At 55.0% G+C, this 20385-nt stretch overlaps 1 protein-coding gene and 1 long non-coding RNA gene across 2 annotated transcripts in view; both read right to left on the reverse strand.

Annotated features, from left to right (window-relative positions):
- Positions 1-616: 616 nt before the first annotated feature.
- Positions 617-1099, reverse strand: LOC309544614. The gene is made up of 3 exons (XR_014224859.1): positions 1066-1099; positions 737-830; positions 617-701 (listed from the first exon to the last, which is right to left on the reverse strand). It is a non-coding gene; the product is annotated as an uncharacterized lncRNA (long non-coding RNA).
- Positions 1100-2190: 1091 nt separating this feature from the next.
- The window catches only part of AUP1 (AUP1 lipid droplet regulating VLDL assembly factor), a 44374-nt gene continuing 26179 nt past the window's right edge, over positions 2191-20385 (reverse strand). Inside the window, exons 5-12 of the mRNA XM_082243516.1 lie at positions 17740-17927; positions 17440-17512; positions 16055-16128; positions 14861-14927; positions 11832-12030; positions 9986-10110; positions 2799-2887; positions 2191-2334 (exon numbers count right to left, since the gene is read on the reverse strand). Coding sequence (XP_082099642.1) covers positions 2274-2334; positions 2799-2887; positions 9986-10110; positions 11832-12030; positions 14861-14927; positions 16055-16128; positions 17440-17512; positions 17740-17927 — 876 coding nt within the window. The 3' untranslated portion in view covers positions 2191-2273. The remainder of the gene's footprint in view (positions 2335-2798; positions 2888-9985; positions 10111-11831; positions 12031-14860; positions 14928-16054; positions 16129-17439; positions 17513-17739; positions 17928-20385) is intronic.

Raw genomic sequence — 20385 nt, forward strand, 5'->3', positions numbered from 1 at the left:
GTAAGGGGGGAGAGGTGGTGACATGGGAGGGGCGGTGATGTAAGCAGGGAGGGGCAGTGATGTAAGCAGGGAGGGGAAGGGAAGAGATGTAAGCAGGGAGGGGAAGAGATGTAAGCAGGGAGGGGAAGAGATGTAAGCAGGGAGGGGCGGTGACATGGGAGGGGAGGTGATGTAAGCGGGGAGGGGCAGAGATGTAAGCGAGGAGGGGCGGTGACATGGGAGGGGTGGTGATGTAAGCAGGGAGGGGCATTGATTTCATACACTCTGGGCCTGGAAAGCTCTCCTCAGGTCACATGTCCCATGTTCTGGGCGGTTCTTCCTCCATAGGGCCGCGGATCCTCCGGTGGTGACAGGAACCTCACGTGAAGGGGGCGGGCTTCACTCCTCCTGAGGTATGCTGGGAGTGGGAGGGGCTACACCAGGCTGGCCCACAGTATTTTCCTGCCAGTGTGCAATCCTCCTGCAGGTGGCAGTATAGCCCATTGCCAGGAAGTTATAAAAAAACGGCGCAGGGTGGAGTTCCCCAGCTGGAGGAGGCGGAGCCAGACACACCAATCATAAGGAAGTTTTTATTTCTTTAAAAAATGCAGAGTATTTACAACAGTCCTCTGAGAGCGTCCCATGATTCATCGACTCCGCCCACAGGTCCTTCATTCAGTGGCGCAGGAGACTCCGCCCTCGATAATAAAATTGACCAGCCTCTTGTTTACTCCACCCCTCTCTTCCCCATCATTACCTGACACAGCAGACTCCACCCCCATGTTCACTAACACGCCCCTTCTCCATTATTAGCAGAAGAGGTTCAATAAACTGACCATTCTATCCGTGTGCTGCCCACAGAGCGCCCCCCAGCTGTGCTTTCCCTTCACTGAGCGCCCCCCAATGCTCCCCTCGATGAGCGCCCCCCAGCTGTGCTCCTCCAATGCTACCCTAACAGAGCGCCCCCCAGCTGTGCTTTCCCCTCACTGAGCACTCCCCAATGCTCCCCTCACTGAGCGCCCCCCAGCTGTGCTCCCCCATTACACCACCTCGCTGAGCGCCCCCAGCTGTGCTCCCCCATTACACCACCTCACTGAGCGCCCCCCAGCTGTGCTCCTCCAATGCTACCCTCACTGAGCACCCCCCAATGCTCCCCTCACTGAGCGCCCCCCAGCTGTGCTCCCCCATTACACCACCTCGCTGAGCGCCCCCAGCTGTGCTCCCCCATTACACCACCTCACTGAGCGCCCCCAGCTGTGCTCCCCCATTACACCACCTCACTGAGCGCCCCCCAGCTGTGCTCCTCCAATGCTACCCTCACTGAGAGCCCCCTGGCTGTGCTCCCAATTACACCACCTCACTAAGCACCCCCCCAGCTGTGCTTTCCCCTCACTGAGCGCCCCCCAGCTATGCTCCTCCAATGCTCCCCTCACTGAGCGCCCCCCAGCTGTGCTCCCAATTACACCACCTCACTGAGCGCCCCCCAGCTGTGCTTTCCCCTCACTGAGCGCCCCCCAGCTATGCTCCTCCAATGCTCCCCTCACTGAGCGCCCCCCAGCTGTGCTCCCAATTACACCACCTCACTGAGCGCCCCCCCCAGATGTGCTCCTCCAATGCTCCCCTTACTGAGCACCCCCCCCCCCCAGCTGTGCTTTCCCCTCACTGAGCGCCCCCCAGCTGTGCTCCTCCAATGCTCCCCTCACTGAGCGCCCCCCAGCTGTGCTCCTCCAATGCTCCCCTCACTGAGCGCCCCCCAGATGTGCTCCTCCAATGCTCCCCTCACTGAGCGCCCCCCAGCTGTGCTCCCAATTACACCACCTCACTGAGCGCCCCCCCAGATGTGCGCCTCCAATGCTCCCCTCACTGAGTGCCCCCCAGCTGTGCTCCCCCATTATACCACCTCACTGTGCACCCCCCCAGCTCTGCTCCCCCATTATACCACCTCACTGTGCACCCCCCCAGCTGTGCTCCCCCATTACACCACCTCACTGTGCACCCCCCCCAGCTGTGCTCCCCCATTACACCACCTCACTGAGCGCCCCCAGCTGTGCTCCCCCATTACACCACCTCACTGAGCGCCCCCCCCAGCTGTGCTCCAGCATTACGCCACCTCACCAAACGCCCCCAACTATGCTCCCCCCTCACCGACCGCCCTAACTGTGCTTCACCCTCACTGAGAGACCCCAGTTGTACTCCTCTAATACCGCCCTGCATGGACTCCACCCACAACTGCTGTGCCAGCCCACCTCACATATTCCCGAACAACCCCTCCCCCCTCCCCCCAACAATGGCGATCATCCTCTCGCAGATTCCTCTGTGGCTGTGCCGGGGTTCCCGAACTTCTTCACATATCTCCTGTCAGGGATAAGAGAGACGGATGAGCGCCCCGTATATTATAAACAGATGGGGGAGCACCCCACACGCAACAGGAGAGCACCCCACACCCCAACAGGAGGGCGAGCACCCAACAGGAGGGCGAGCACCCCATAGAACAGGGTGAGCACCTCACATACTGGGGGACACATGGAAGGGGTAACCTCCCACATGTAACCCACAGAGAGATGAACGCCCCACATATAACACATAGAGGAGCCCCCCACAAATACAACAGAAGGGAGAGCGCCCCACATATAACACATAGAGGAGCCCCCCACAAATACAACAGAAGGGAGAGCGCCCCACATATAACACATAGAGGAGCGACACTGAAGAGTGAGCGCCCCAATATAACACAGACAGATGAGCCCCCCATAAATGAAGCACAGAGGGGGGGGGGGGAAGTGGCCCACATAAAACATCCCCAGACAGGCCGCACTCACCTGCGGGCGGCTTCATACAGCGCCTCCTTGCGCTCCTGCAGTGACAAATGTCGTTCTTCCGGTCTGCGTGCGAATCCTTTATGTATCGCCTGCGGAGGAGAACAGTCATCATATGAGAGACCGCCCAATCATCGTCCATCCCTCCACCCACTTCTCTCCTACTCCACCCCTCATCACACAGCCCCACCCCCTCATCACGCAGCCCCCCATCCAGTCCACCTCATTACACAGCCCCCTCCCCTCTCCAACCCCACCCCCTCACCCACACCACTTACCACACAACCCCACCCTCTCTCCCAGCTCCCCCCACCACACAGCCCCACCTTCTCGCCCACGCCTCTCATCACACAGCTCCACCCCTTCTCCCGTCAGCCTCATCACACAGCCCCACCCCTCTAATCACCCACCCTCTCATTACACAGCCGCACCCCCTCACTTACCACACAGCCCCACCCTATCAACCACCCCTCTTATCATACAGTCCCACCCCCTCAAACAGTACTACTCTTACTCTCGTCCCCTTCATCACACAGCCTTAACCTCCTCACCCACCCCTCAGCCCCACCCCCTCTCATCACAAAGCCCCACCCCCCAGCCCAAACTGTGCTTTATAAAAGAGGATCTGCTGACCACCACCACGGAGGGTCTTCTGACCACCACGAATTAGGGTCTAAAGATCACCACAGAGGGTCTAAAGACCACCGAGAAAGGGGTGTCTGATGATCACCACGAAGGAGGATCTAAAGACCACTGAGAAAGGAGGATTTGTTGACCACCATGAAGGAGGATCCTCATGGGCAGTAACCACCATGAAGTAGGGTGTGATGACCACCATGGAGGAGGATCTGCTGACCACCATGGAGGAGGATCTGCTGACCACCATGTGGTTGGTTGTGCTGTTTCAGTGAACCTCCTCCTCATGGGCAGTAACTCTCATACACCGGAATGGCCTCTGCTGGAACCCACACCAGGCCACGCCTTCTTATGTACTTTTCCCATTTATGTTTCTACAATTGTCTATTTTGTGGAATATCTTCTTATGTAAATAGTTTGCACCGTTATTTTTTTCCATTAAACGATATTTTATCACAGTTATGCCTGATCTCTGATGAAAAGAAACCCGGAATGACCCCGGCGTCCATTACTCTGCCGGCACTCAGATTGTGGTCCTGAACGTTGGAAAATCTCAGTGCAGAACAAGAGCGCTACTGTCACTATATCCTCTCCGAACGTAGTCATCACATAGCCACACCTCCTATCCCACCCCACTCATCACAAAGCCCCACCTCCTGTCCCACCCATCCTCACATAGTCACACCTCCTGTCCCACTCCCCACCCACCCGTCATTAAATGTACGTCTTCCACGTACGATGGTAGATCTTCCTAGAAGTAGATTTCCTAGCTTTCAACAGAGTAAGAATCACTGTAAAGGAGGATGGAAGATTGGTCCTTGGGACAGCAGGTCCTCCCTGAGAGGAAGCTTCCAAGGAACGTCGGTGACCAGCTGCACCAAATCAGCGTACCAAGCCCGGCGAGGCCAGTCCGGAGCCACTAAGATGACTGGAATCCCTTCTGCCTCGGTCCTGGGTAGAAGTCTTGGCAGAAGTTTGAGGAAGGCGTATCAGCTGATACTGAACCATGGGGCCACCAGCGCATCTGTGGCATCTGCCAGAGAATCCCTTGACTGAGCCACAAACCTCTGCACCTTTCTGTTGAGCCGAGACGCCAACAGATCCACCTTGGGGGTGTGCCACCGGAGACACAACCGATGAAACACCTCCGGATGAAGGGACCACTCCCTGTGGTCCAATGCCTGCCGACTGAGATAATCCGCCTGCCAATTTTCCACCCTGGGATTGTGTACGGCGGAGAGGGCAGGAACAAACTGTTCTGCCCACCTTAGAATGCCGGCTACCTCCAGAGCCGCCAGGACACTTCTTATGCCCCCTTGGTGATTGACATAAGCCACGGCCATGGCATTTTCCGATTGAATGCACACCGGACAACCCTGAAGATGATCCATCCAATGATCCAGACACAGTCTGATCGCTCGGAGTTCCAAGACATTGATCGGTAGTCTGGACTCTTCTACTATCCAGATCCCCTGAGCAGAATGCTTGCTGAGGGCGCCTCCCAACCCGGATAGGCTGGCATCCATGGAGACCACTGTCCAATACAAGGGGAGGAAGGATTTTCATAGTCTTAGGGACTCCCACGTTTATCAGGGACTCCCACGTTACCCAGCCTGATATGATTGTCCAGAGACTGCGGAGTCTTGTCCCATCTGGCCAGAAACTCCCTTTGCAGGGACCTCATATGGAAGTGTGCCAAAGGAATTGCCTCGAAGGTAGACCCCATCAGGCCCAGCACCCGTATACAAGTCCGGAGGGATGACCATCTGCTGGACAGCAGGAGGCGAATTGCAGCCTGTATTTTCTGGAGTTTGTCCAGAGGAAGGAGCACTCTGCCTAAGGCCGTGTCCAGAGTCAGACCCAGATAGTCCAGCTTTGTGGACGAAGCCAGAGCAAACTTCTGAAAATTCAGAATCCAGCCGAACTCTCGCAGAGTTTGCATTGTGATCTCCAAGTTTTCTACCAGAGCAGAGGGAAGACTCCGCTTGCAGAAGGAGATCGTCCAAGTAGCCCAGTACCACGATCTCCCGTTGGAATAACAAAGCTAGCACCATGACTAACACTTTTGTGAAGACCCGAGGAGTAGAGGCGAGACCTAAGGATAACACCAAACTGATAACGCTCCTCTCCCACAGCAAAGCGAAGAAAACGCAAATTACCGGCCCAAATTGGAATGTGAAGGTAAGCATCCTTGATATCGATAGAGGCGAGGAAATCCCCCTGACGCAAGGATGCCACCACTGTTCAAATGGATTCCATTCTGAACTTCCGCACAAAGCAGTTGAGCGCCTTGAGGTCCAGGATTGAACGCACTTGCCTCCCTCCCTGGGGACTGTGAACTGGTTTGAGTAAAAACCCTGAAAACGGTCCGAAGTCAGAACCCGGGACAATGACGCCTTGAAGGAACAGGTCTTGTACAGGCCCTGTAAGCGGTCTGGGGACAGGCGAAAATGGGAAGGAAAAAACCTTGCCGGGGGACAAGAGCCAAACTCAATCTTGTAGACGGACCAAAATTACTTTGTGGACCCACTTGTCTTGCCCCAGGGAAGACCAGGGATCCAGAAACCAGCAAAGATGTCCCCCCAACCTCGATACAGGTGAGGGCACACCTTCATGCTGAAGGAGACTTGTCAGCAGGTGTAGAGAAGCCCGATCTTGGCTTGCCAGACCAGGTTTGGTTGGATCCTCCAGAAGAGGCGCTTGTGACGAGTTTCCTTGCCCTTAGTAGCCTGCGGAAGAAAAGTACTCTACCCCCCTGTGAGACCTTTAATGTCATCCAGGGTGGCTCCAAACAGGCTATCTCATTGAAAGGGAAGATCAGTCAAGGCCTTTTTTGAAATCGGATCCGCAGATCAGCATTTGAGCCAAAAGACACGCCGAATGACCAATGACAAAACAGAGGCGAGCCATCAGGGGAGCCGCATCCAAAGAGGCATCACAGATAAACTGAAGCCCCAGGACCAGCTGGTCCACCAGCTCAGCAAAGGCAGGGGGGAGCTGCTCCCCCTCCAGGTCACGGCGTAGGAGTTTAGCCCACTCGGGCAGAGTTTGTGACACCAGGGCAATGGTGAATACCGGCCTCAGTGCCGAACCAGCCAGAGTGTACATATTGCGGGCCACAGCCTCCGCCTTCCGGTCAGCCGGATCCCTAAAGGCCGGGGACTCTTCAATTGGAATCAGGGTTGCCTTGTTAAATCTGGAAACTGGAGGGTCCACCACTGGTGGAACAGTCCACTTCTTAAGAAGGGACTCTTCATAGGGGTAACGCCTAGTAAAGCGCTTAGGGACTCCACAGGGACGCTTTGGTCGTCCCCACTCTTCAGCGACAATTCTGTCAAAATAGGCGGGGAAAGGAAACCGCTTTGCCGCTCTGGATGGCTTGGGAGTGCCAAAGGGAACCTGCGCCTCCGAAGCAGCCGGGTCCTCCATCTTCAGGGTCTCACGCACAGATACAAGCAGTGCATCCACCAGCGCCTACTCGTGTGCCGTCTCAGACATGGAAGAATCATCCTCACTATCAGAGGATTCCGGGCGTGTGGTTGCAGACCCAGCAGGGAGGCCCACGTCTGCAGCGGCCGAATCAGATCCAAGATCTGATGAGACAGATGAGGTAGGGGAGGGGCGCTTTTTGCTAGTCCGTGGCCCCAAAGCCACCTCCACCCGGGACACAAGGGACTCCAGGACCGCTATCAGTTCATGGATAGATGGTTGGGGCTGGGATCAGGTGGGGAGATGTGCTCCAAAGACTCCATGAGTCAACAGGGGAACCCCACAAAAAAAGTGTAAAACACTGCTAAGGGACAACCCCCACCGCGCTGGCAGCACCACCCGGTTTCCAGGCACAAAACACCAAGCGATCCTCAGCAGAGAGGAAGAGGACCCCACAAGACTCGCCATCCGCAGAGACAAGCACCTGCAGCCACCAGGACAATCCGCACTACATGTGCAGCAATCAGGAAGTAAAATGATCCAGGAGTCAGCATCAGGGGATGAGGAGGGGCTCCCACCACCGAAAATGCAGCCCACAAAGCTCCACTGTTATTTTCAATAGCAAACCACAGAAAAATGGCCTCTGGACTACACAAACATGGCCACTGTGAATAGAAATACACAGGCTACAACAAAATGGCGGTCCCGCACAGCACCACAAGGCATACAGGCCTCAAGGACAGATCCAGGCCGGCTGGGGGGCCCTGGCGAAGCTCCCACCAGGTACAACACCCCCCCCCCCCGCACTGTAGATTGTCCGGTCACTGGCGGCACGACCCCCCAGCCCCCATTGCTAATAGGCGCCCTGCCCCCACCCCAGGAACAGTGGCCAGCCCACCCAAACAGCCCCAGCTTATGTGGAGGGGGTCAGGATGAGGGACTCGGCAGGGGGGGGGGGGTTGCCTGCGGGAAGGAGGGGAACCCGGGGGTCTGACCGTCCCAAGGAGGGGCCCACGTCCACCCTAAAACCCTCCAGGGGGAGAGGGGGGGGGGGAACAGCTACTCACCATACCAGGAACCAGGTGGGCACCACTCCAGACAGGACCCCCCTCTCCATTGAAATGGGGGGCTGTCGGCCAGGAAGAACGCTGTAACTCAGGCCGAGAGCCGGACGTATGTGACCTCGCGAGGCGTTTAACTCGCAGGCCAGCCCCTGTCTGGTGGGGCTTGTGAAGGGAGTCACTTTGGTTGGGGGGCCGTGGAACACAGCTTACCTTAGAGAGGTTGGGAAATCCTTCTCTCTGCCCCCTAGGCTCCTCTTATTTGTAAGCCCCCCTATGTCTATTATGGGCACAGGGTGACTGAGGAAATGATGGACTTCATGGACACAGAATATGGTTTGGATTACTCAAATGGGAGAGTAATATTTATCACCCGTATATCTCAATAAATATATGAAGATTTAATCCACTTTACACTGTGAGACCTATAGACTGTTACCATGAAGTCTGTGACTCCTAAATAATCAAAGCTTGCTTAGATGTGTATTCCATGTACTTCAATGTAGGAGACGGACAGACTGATACTGGTGGTCTCTTGCCATTGTCTGTATAATGGGGTGTTCTGTGTTTATACTTAGGATAATGTGTATTCCATGTACTTCAATGTAGGAGACGGACAGTCTGATACTGGTGGTCTCTTGCCATTGTCTGTATAATGGGGTGTTCTGTGTTTATACTTAGGATAATGTGTATTCCATGTACTTCAATGTAGGAGACGGACAGTCTGATACTGGGGTCTCTTGCCATTGTCTGTATAATGGGGTGTTCTGTGTTTATACTTAGGATAATGTGTATTCCATGTACTTCAATGTAGGAGACAGACAGACTGATACTGGTGGTCTCTTGCCATTGTCTGTATAATGGGGTGTTCTGTGTTTATACTTAGGATAATGTGTATTCCATGTACTTCAATGTAGGAGACGGACAGTCTGATACTGGTGGTCTCTTGCCATTGTCTGTATAATGGGGTGTTCTGTGTTTATACTTAGGATAATGTGTATTCCATGTACTTCAATGTAGGAGACGTACAGTCTGATACTGGGGTCTCCTGCCATTGTCTGTATAATGGGGTGTTCTGTGTTTATACTTAGGATAATGTGTATTCCATGTACTTCAATGTAGGAGACGGACAGTCTGATACTGGTGGTCTCTTGCCATTGTCTGTATAATGGGGTGTTCTGTGTTTATACTTAGGATAATGTGTATTCCATGTACTTCAATGTAGGAGACGGACAGTCTGATACTGGTGGTCTCTTGCCATTGTCTGTATAAGGGGTTCTGTGTTTATACTTAGGATAATGTGTAATTTTGTATTGTGTTTTAGCTTTGTTGCCGGCAGTTTGGTCCTCCAGGCTGGTGTAAGTGTGCTGAGTTAATTAGCATGTGAATGATAACCTTGTCTAGATGGGATTAGCCATGAGTCAGCTGTACCTCGTTATCTAACCATTGTGTGATGTTTTGGGTAAATATTCGGCTCATTCTTCATGTAGTGACTGACATACTTCTCAAGTGTATAAAAGTCTGTTTCTTGTTCAATAAAGGAGTTAGTTGTTACTCCAGACACATACAAGCTAAGTTGTCGGCTAGCTTTGTATGGGGGGCGGCTGTAATATCTGATTTCTATGTTCAGGACTGTAGGAAGCCGTATACTGATGGAAGACCACAAACACAGTGTGGGTCGCGGTTCCGTTACAGGGCTATGTTGCGGCTGACCTAGCGTGGAGCTGAGGTCGGCGTGCACTTGCTGGCCAGACTGGGGTGACCACTGAATCTCAATTATTCAGCCCCTCACCCAGTCCGGCAGGTGATTGTAGATCTCACAGGAAATACATTTTGTCAGGACCAGAGATCCCAGCAAGGAACGAGGTCCTTACTCCTGACTAGGCAGAAAAAACTGAATGCCTATAGCAGGGAGAGGGAGTATACCCCCTGGGACTGCCCATGGGTGTAGCCAGAATCCTTTTCAGCCGAGTGTCCTAGTCCTGTAGGGGGCAGTATAACCCAATGGTTATGAATACCAGGAGCTGTGTCGGTCAATGAACGAAAGAGAAATATAAGAATTACCCTGGTGGGGCGGCTGCTGCCTTGGCTGGGGGTATCGTTTCCTTTCTGTGGCTCCGCCTCCGGTACATACAGCACACTCCCCTCCAGTAAATTGGTGATTGTTGTATCAACGCAGCCGGTCTGAGCTGAGAAAAGAGATTACCACCATATATATTATATTGTACAAATACCGCCCCCCCCAAATAGCTTCAACTAGAGACCTCTACCCCCCAAATTACCAACGGGGCACCTCTACACCCCCCCTCCCAACATCACCAACTGGGCACTTCTACCCCCCGACATCACCAACAGGGCACCTCAACCCGCGACATCACCAACTGGGCACCACTACCCCCCGACATCACCAACTGGACACCTCTACCCCCCGACATCACAAACTGGACACCTCTATCCCCCGACATCACCAACAGGGCACCTCAACCCGCGACATCACCAACTGGGCACCACTACCCCCCGACATCACCAACTGGACACCTCTACTCCCCGACATCACCAACTGGACACCTCTATCCCCCGACATCACCAACAGGGCACCTCAACCCGCGAGATCACCAACTGGACACCTCTACCCCCCGACATCACCAACTGGGCACCACTACCCCCCGACATCACCAACTGGACACCTCTACCCGCAACACATCAACTGGACACCGCTACCCCCCGACATACCCAACTGGACACCGCTACCCCCCGACATCACCAACTGAAAACCTCTACCCCCCGACATCACCAACAGGGCACCTCAACCCGCGACATCACCAACTGGGCACCACTACCCCCCGACATCACCAACGGGGCACCTCTACCCCCAGACATCCCCAACTGGACACCACTACCCCCCAACATCACCAACTGGACACTGCTACCCCCGACATACCCAACTGGACACCGATACCCCCCCGACATCACCAACTGAAAACCTCTACCCCCTGCGATCCCCAACTGGACACCTCTATCCCCCGACATCCCCAACTGGACACCGCTACCCCCTGACATCACCAACAGTGCACCTCTATCGCCCGACATCACCAACTGGACACTTCTACCCCCTGACATCACCAACTGGGAACCTCTACCCCCCTTCATCACCAACGGGGCACCACTACCCCCCGACATCACCAACTGGGCACCACTACCCCCCGACATCACCAACTGGACACCTCTACCCCCCGACATCACCAACAGGGCACCTCTACCCGCAACACATCAACTGGACACCGCTACCCCCCGACATACCCAACTGGACACCGCTACCCCCCGACATCACCAACTGAAAACCTCTACCCCCCGACATCACCAACAGGGCACCTCAACCCGCGACATCACCAACTGGGCACCACTACCCCCCGACATCACCAACGGGGCACCTCTACCCCCAGACATCCCCAACTGGACACCACTACCCCCCAACATCACCAACTGGACACTGCTACCCCCGACATACCCAACTGGACACCGATACCCCCCCGACATCACCAACTGAAAACCTCTACCCCCTGCGATCCCCAACTGGACACCTCTATCCCCCGACATCCCCAACTGGACACCGCTACCCCCCGACATCACCAACAGTGCACCTCTATCGCCCGACATCACCAACTGGACACTTCTACCCCCTGACATCACCAACTGGGAACCTCTACCCCCCTTCATCACCAACGGGGCACTTCTACCCCCCGACATCACCAACTAGCCCCCAACTGGACACCGCTACCCCCTGAGATCCCCAACTGGACACCGCTACCCCTCGACATCACCAACTGAAAACCTCTACCCCCCATACATCCCCAACTGGACACCTCTATCCCCGATAGTACCAGAAAGAAATAGAATAGTTGTGACTCACCGAGGTCCTTGTAGATGACAGAGAGCGGGACTTGTGGTAAGACTTCCTTTACTCTCCGTGCCATGTCCTCAGCCACCGGGGACACCGGCGGGGGCTGCTGCATCCTGGGAGGGGGGTCTCTAGCTCTTCTCTTCACATGTTCTGCATAATCTGCCGATGTGTGACTCGTACCGCACACACCCAACGAGGACGCCAAGATCTGCCCAGAGGACATAGTCCATCAACAGAGGGGAGGAGAGGGGAGGGGAGAGAGGGGAGGGGGAAGGGAGAGGAAGGAGAGAGGGGAGGGGGAGGAGGGGAGAGGAGAATAAAGGAGAGGAGGAGGGGAGAGGAGAATAAAGGAGAGGAGAGAGGGGAGAAGAAGAATAAAGGAGAGGAGAGAGGGAGAGAAGAAGAATAAAGGAGAGGAGAGAGAGGGGAGGAGGAGAATAAAGGAGAGGAGAGAGGGAGAGAAGAAGAAAGGAGAGGAGAGAGGGGAAAGGAGAGGAGATAAGAAAGAAGAGGAGAGGGGTGGGGGTAGAGGAGAGGAGGGGAGGGGAGAAGGAAGGAGAGGGAGGAGAGAGAGGATAGAGGAGAGGAGAAAGAAGGAGAAGGGAGGAGAGGAGAAGAGGGGCGAGGAGGAGAGGGGGAGAGAGGAGAAGGGAGCAGAGGAAAGTGGAGAGAAGAGAGGGAAGAGGAGAGGGGGAGGAGGGGATACACCCCCACCTTTATACCCCGATACACCCCCCACCTTTATACCCCGATACACCCCCCACCTTTATACCCCGATACACCCCCCACCTTTATACCCCGATACATCCCCCACCTTTATACTCTGATACACCCCCCACCTTTATACTCTGATACACCCCCCACCTTTATACCCCGATACACCCCCCACCTTTATACCCCGATACACCCCCCACCTTTATACTCTGATACACCCCCCACCTTTATACCCCGATACACCCCCCACCTTTATACTCTGATACACCCCCACCTTTATACCCCGATACACCCCCCACCTTTATACCCCGATACACCCCCCACCTTTATACCCCGATACACCCCCCACCTTTATACCCCGATACACCCCCCACCTTTATACTCTGATACACCCCCCACCTTTATACTCTGATACACCCCCACCTTTATACCCCGATACACCCCCCACCTTTATACCCCGATACACCCCCCACCTTTATACTCTGATACACCCCCACCTTTATACCCCGATACATCCCCCACCTTTATACCCCGATACATCCCCCACCTTTATACCCCGATACATCCCCCACCTTTATACCCCGATACATCCCCCACCTTTATACCCCGATACATCCCCCACCTTTATACCCCGATACATCCCCCACCTTTATACCCCGATACATCCCCCACCTTTATACCCCGATACACCCCCACCTTTATACCCCGATACATCCCCACCTTTATACCCCGATACATCCCCCACCTTTATACTCCGATACATCCCCCACCTTTATACTCTGATACACCCCCACCTTTATACCCCGATACATCCCCCACCTTTATACTCTGATACACCCCCACCTTTATACCCCGATACATCCCCCACCTTTATACCCCGATACACCCCCCACCTTTATACTCCGATACATCCCCCACCTTTATACCCCGATACACCCCCACCTTTATACCCCGATACATCCCACCTTTATACCCCGATACACCCCCACCTTTATACTCTGATACACCCCCACCTTTATACCCCGATACACCCCCACCTTTATACCCCGATACATCCCCCACCTTTATACCCCGATACATCCCCCACCTTTATACCCCGATACACCCCCCACCTTTATACCCCGATACACCCCCCACCTTTATACTCTGATACACCCCCACCTTTATACCCCGATACATCCCCCACCTTTATACCCCGATACATCCCCCACCTTTATACCCCGATACATCCCCCACCTTTATACCCCGATACACCCCCACCTTTATACCCCGATACATCCCCACCTTTATACCCCGATACATCCCCCACCTTTATACTCCGATACATCCCCCACCTTTATACTCTGATACACCCCCACCTTTATACCCCGATACATCCCCCACCTTTATACCCCGATACACCCCCCACCTTTATACTCCGATACATCCCCCACCTTTATACCCCGATACACCCCCACCTTTATACCCCGATACATCCCCCACCTTTATACTCCGATACACCCCCACCTTTATACCCCGATACATCCCCCACCTTTATACTCTGATACACCCCCACCTTTATACCCCGATACATCCCCCACCTTTATACCCCGATACACCCCCCACCTTTATACTCCGATACATCCCCCACCTTTATACCCCGATACATCCCCACCTTTATACCCCGATACATCCCCCACCTTTATACCCCGATACACCCCCCACCTTTATACCCCGATACATCCCCACCTTTATACCCCGATACATCCCCACCTTTATACCCCGATACATCCCCCACCTTTATACTCCGATACACCCCCACCTTTATACCCCGATACATCCCCCACCTTTATACTCTGATACACCCCCACCTTTATACCCCGATACATCCCCCACCTTTATACCCCGATACATCCCCCACCTTTATACCCCGATACACCCCCCACCTTTATACCCCGATACACCCCCCACCTTTATACTCTGATACATCCCCACCTTTATACCCCGATACATCCCCCACCTTTATACCCCGATACACCCCCCACCTTTATACTCCGATACACCCCCACCTTTATACTCCGATACACCCCCACCTTTATACCCCGATACATCCCACCTTTATACCCCGATACACCCCCACCTTTATACTCTGATACACCCCCACCTTTATACCCCGATACACCCCCACCTTTATACCCCGATACATCCCCCACCTTTATACCCCGATACACCCCCACCTTTATACTCTGATACACCCCCACCTTTATACTCCGATACACCCCCACCTTTATACTCTGATGCCCCCCATCTTCATCCCTCCATCACCCCCATACCGGCGCTCTCACCTTCTGGACACGGGAAGCAAAGTCTTCATCGGACTCTCGGGGAGATCTGGAGACGGGGGGCAGCCACCTACAGGGAGGGGGGAGAGCAGAATCAGCTGCCAGCCACAGATAGCGGATAATTGTCAGCATGCCGGATCCCTCTCCTCATTCTATTCCCTGGAATACAAATCTCACTTCAGGGCCACCTGAAACTTTATATTTCATGAAGAAGGGGGCGTGGATGCAGCAAGTCACATGACCTGCAGGGGTGGAGACTCCAAACTGCTGGATATTAGCAGCTGGTAAGAGGGGGCAGGTAGGAGGACGGTGCCCCCAGGGGTCAGAGCTGTTTCCCAAGCTTATAAACTTCTGTGGTGGGAGGGGGGGGGGGGGAGGGAGGATGGCGCCCCCCAGGGGTAGTTGGCTGATATTATACTGGGCTCCGGGTGGTTCTCTCTCCTTCTAATGGGTGAAGGATTGATTGGTAATGACTGGGGGTGGGGAGGAGGATGGCGCCCCCCAGGGGTAGTTGGCTGATATTATACTGGGCTCTGGGTGGTTCTCTCTCCTTCTAATAGGTGAAGGATTGATTGGTAATGTCTGGGGGTGGGGAGGAGGATGGCGCCCCCCAGGGGTAGTTGGCTGATATTATACTGGGCTCCGGGTGGTTCTCTCTCCTTCTAATGGGTGAAGGATTGATTGGTAATGTCTGGGGGTGGGGAGGAGGATGGCGCCCCCCAGGGGTAGTTGGCTGATATTATACTGGGCTCTGGGTGGTTCTCTCTCCTTCTAATAGGTGAAGGATTGATTGGTAATGTCTGGGGGTGGGGAGGAGGATGGCGCCCCCCAGGGGTAGTTGGCTGATATTATACTGGGCTCCGGGTGGTCCTCTCTCCTTCTAATGGGTGAAGGATTGATTGGTAATGTCTGGGGGTGGGAAGGGGAGGAGGAGGGGTGGGAAGGGGAGGAGGATGGCGCCCCCCAGGGGTAGAGGGCTGATATTATACTGGGCTCCGGGTGGTCCTCTCTCCTTCTAATGGGTGAAGGATTGATTGGTAATGTCTGGGGGTGGGGGAGGGAGGGAGGAGGATGGCGCCCCCCAGTGTCTGGCACTGCATGGCAATAACATGGGGGTGGAGCCTAGGTCACATGATGGGTATCCTGAAGGAGAGAAGCCATCGCACACAATGAAATAGGATGACAGATCGGTACTACCTTACATGATATACTGTGTATGGGGAGAACAGAGTCCACAACAGATCAACCAACCAGGAGGAGCCGCAAACCGCCTGCCAGAGAGAAAGAGAGTCAGCTAACATTGGGGGGGAGGGGGAGAAGAGAGAGGGCAAAAAAAAAAAAAAAGAGAGAGAGAGAGGGCAAAAAAAAAAAAAAAGAGAGAGAGAGAGGGCAAAAAAAAAAAAAAAAGAGAGAGAGAGAGGGCAAAAAAAAAAAAAAAAGAGAGAGAGAGAGGGCAAAAAAAAAAAAAAAGAGAGAGAGAGAGGGCAAAAAAAAAAAAAAAGAGAGAGAGAGAGGGCAAAAAAAAAAAAAGAGGGAGGAGGAGGAGGGAGGAGGAGGAGGAGGAGGAGGAGGAGGAGGAGGAGGAGGAGGAGGAGGAGGAGGAGGAGGAGGAGGAGGAGAGAGAAGAGAGGGAAGGAGAGAGAAGAGAGGGAAGAGAGGGGGGGGAGAAAAGAGAGGGGGGAGAGAGAAGAGAGGAAAGAGGGGGGGAGAGAGAGAGAAGAGAGGGGGGAAGAGAAGAGAGGGAAAAGAAGGGGGGAGAGAAGAGAGGGGGGCGAGGAGAGAGGAAGGGGACAGTGGGAGCAGGGAGGGGAGAGCGGGGGGAGAGAGAAGAGAGGGGGGGAGAGAAGAGAGGGAAAAGAGGGGGGAGAGAGAAGAGAGGGGGGCAAGGAGAAAGGGAAGAGAGGGGGGCGAGGAGAGAGGAAGGGGACAGTGGGAGCAGGGAGGGGAGAGAGGGGGGGGGAGAGGAGAGAGGGGGGGGGGAGAGGAGAGAGGGAAGAAAGGGGGGAGAGGAGAGGAGAGAAGAGAGGGGGGGGAGAGGAGAGAGGGAAGGGACAGTGGGGAGCAGGGAGGGGACAGTGGGAGCAGGGAGGGGACAGTGGGAGCAGGGAGGGGACAGTGGGAGCAGGGAGGGGACAGTGGGGAGCAGGGAGGGGACAGTGGGAGCAGGGAGGGGACAGTGGGAGCAGGGAGGGGACAGTGGGAGCAGGGAGGGGACAGTGGGAGCAGGGAGGGGACAGTGGGAGCAGGGAGGGGACAGTGGGGGAGCAGAGAGGGGACAGTAGGGAGCAGGGAGGGGAAAGTGGGGAGCAGGGAGGGGAAAGTGGGGAGCAGGGAGGGGACAGTGGGGAGAAGGGAGGGGGCAGTGGGGAGAAGGGAGGGGACAGTGGGGAGCAGGGAGGGGACAGTGGGGAGAAGGGAGGGGACAGTGGGGAGGAGGGAGGGGACAGTGGGGAGAAGGGAGGGGACAGTGGGGAGAAGGGAGGGGACAGTGGGGAGGAGGGAGGGGACAGTGGGGAGGAGGGAGGGGACAGTGGGGAGGAGGGAGGGGACAGTACATAGATCCAATCTTGGCACAGACTTACCGGGGAGAGGAGGGGCCTGGTGACACGCAGGCTCAGGGGCTGCACACAGTCCGATAGGGAGAAGGGCCAGGAGCTGATGAAGAGAAGAGAACACTGAGAGTGCAAAGTCGCCCTTTATCTGTAGCTCCTCCCCCATGATGATGTCAGTGTGGACATTAAAGTCCCGCCCTCACACATGGACAATCTGGACCCTCCTCCACAGATCACAGTCATTGGTTCTCCTTAAAAGGAAATGGCTGTGAATGGAGGAAGGTCACATAGCACCACCCACATTGTCTCCTCCCCCCAGTGACATATTACCTGAAGTGCAGTAATCCAGCCCTCCCATTGGTCATCTCCTCTTCAGGGAAGAGAAGGAGCGGAGGATTGGCCGGCTGGCACAGATAATGCTTCAGAGACTCCAACAGCTGAGAGCGACTCCCGGGGGCCCCCAACTCCAGGAACCCCCGAGCCCAACACAGGAACCCCGGGGGACACGAGACCGATGGCTAGAGAGAGAGAGGAGGGGACACCGATCAGTATACACCCCTCCCTCATACCACACACCCCTCCCTCATACCGCACACCCCTCCCCTCATACCACACACCCCTCCCCTCATACCACACCCCCCTCCCTCATACCGCACCCCCCTCCCTCATAGTACACACCCCTCCCTCATACCACACACCCCTCCCTCATACCACACACCCCTCCCTCATACCGCACCCCCCCCCCCTCATAGTACACACCCCTCCCTCATAGTACATCCCCCTCCCTCATAGTACACACCCCTCCCTCATACCACACCCCCCTCCCCTCATACCGCACAGCCCTTCCCTCATACCACACACCCCTCCCCTCATACCACACACCCCTCCCCCTCATAGTACACACCCCTCCCTCATAGTACACACCCCTCCCTCATACCGCACACCCCTCCCTCATACCGCACACCCCTCCCTCATACCGCACACCCCTCCCTCATAGTACACACCCCTCCCTCATACCACACACCCCTCCCTCATACCACACACCCCTCCCTCATACCGCACACCCCTCCCCTCATACCGCACACCCCTCCCTCATACCACACACCCCTCCCTCATACCGCACACCCCTCCCTCATACCGCACACCCCTCCCTCATACCGCACACCCCTCCCCTCATACCGCACACCCCTCCCTCATACCACACCCCCCTCCCTCATACCACACACCCCTCCCTCATACCACACACCCCTCCCTCATACCGCACACCCCTCCCTCATACCGCACCCCCCCCCCTCATAGTACACACCCCTCCCTCATAGTACACACCCCTCCCTCATAGTACACACCCCTCCCTCATACCACACCCCCCTCCCTCATACCGCACCCCCCTCCCTCATACCGCACACCCCTCCCTCATACCGCACACCCCTCCCTCATAGTACACACCCCTCCCTCATACCACACCCCCCTCCCTCATAGTACACACCCCTCCCTCATACCACACCCCCCTCCCTCATAGTACACACCCCTCCCTCATAGTACACACCCCTCCCTCATACCGCACACCCCTCCCTCATACCGCACACCCCTCCCTCATACCACACCCCCCTCCCTCATACCGCATCCCCCTCCCCTCATACCGCACACCCCTCCCCTCATACCGCACACCCCTCCCTCATACCGCACACCCCTCCCCTCATACCGCACACCCCTCCCTCATACCACACACCCCTCCCTCATACCGCACACCCCTCCCTCATACCGCACACCCCTCCCTCATACCGCACACCCCTCCCTCATACCGCACACCCCTCCCCTCATACCGCACACCCCTCCCTCATACCACACCCCCCTCCCTCATACCACACCCCCCTCCCTGTTATACCTGAAGGGTTTCACATGTACTGTCACTTTAAGGCTGGCTCCACCCAGGAGTGATGACAAGGGTCAAGGGGCAGAGTGGCCATCTTTAGACACATGTAGAGATGTATGATATGCAGAGCTGTCCTGTAATGCTGTACAGTGAGTCCTGAATAAACAACCGTTGTTCCAGACCAGAGTCCTGTGTCTCTCACAACACGGAGAATATAACAGTGGCGACGAGGATGGGATTTACAAGGTTACTATCCGTGTGAGAAAGGAAAGGAAGAAAAAAAAACTCTGGATTGTCAGGAATACAAAACCCACAGAGCCCAGCAGGAAAATGTCATTGATCGGGACATTAAGTGAATTTGATGGAGAACAGACAACGTGGATTTCTTGGATTGAAAGATTAGAACAATATTTCTGTGCAAATGCCATCCCAGGCGACAGGCAAGTAGCAGTATTTCTGACACTGGTTGGTGCTAGGACATATGACACTCTTAGGGATCTCCTTTTCCCTGAAAAACCAGCAACTAAGACTTTGGCAGAGCTCCTGACACTGTTAGGAATCACTTCCAGCCTAAACCACTAGAGATTGCAGAAAGATTCCGGTTCTATCAGCGGCAGCAGCAGCCGGGTGAAGATATTAAGGCTTATGTGCTCGCCCTTCGCAGACTAGCCTCAACTTGTTCTTTTGGGGAGTATTTACCAACTGCACTGAGGGATAAGTTTGTCATGGGACTGAATAGTGAGTCTAGCCAAAAGAGACTGTTAACAGAGAAAGACCTTACCCTTACAAAGGCAATTGAGATAGCTTCAGTGATGGAAATGGCTGTGAAAGATACAGAAGCTTTGAACCCCCAGAGCAGAAGGGGAGAGGTTAAAGAGGAAGTTTTCAGAACAGCAGTCAAGCAAACTGCAGCTAACTGTAAATATAGACCCTCACCAACCAGGACGTCAGCTTGCTACCGTTGTGGGAATACAGACCATGATCACAAAGTCTGCCGGTTTAAGGATCAGCTCTGTCATAATTGTGGAAAGGCAGGCCATCTGAAACGAGTCTGCCGTAGTAAGAAGGTGCGAAATAAACAACCTCTGAACACCAGGACAAAG

This window comes from Pelophylax lessonae, assembly GCF_965119305.1.
Source record: "Pelophylax lessonae genome assembly, chromosome: 1".
Classification (NCBI taxonomy): domain Eukaryota; kingdom Metazoa; phylum Chordata; class Amphibia; order Anura; family Ranidae; genus Pelophylax; species Pelophylax lessonae.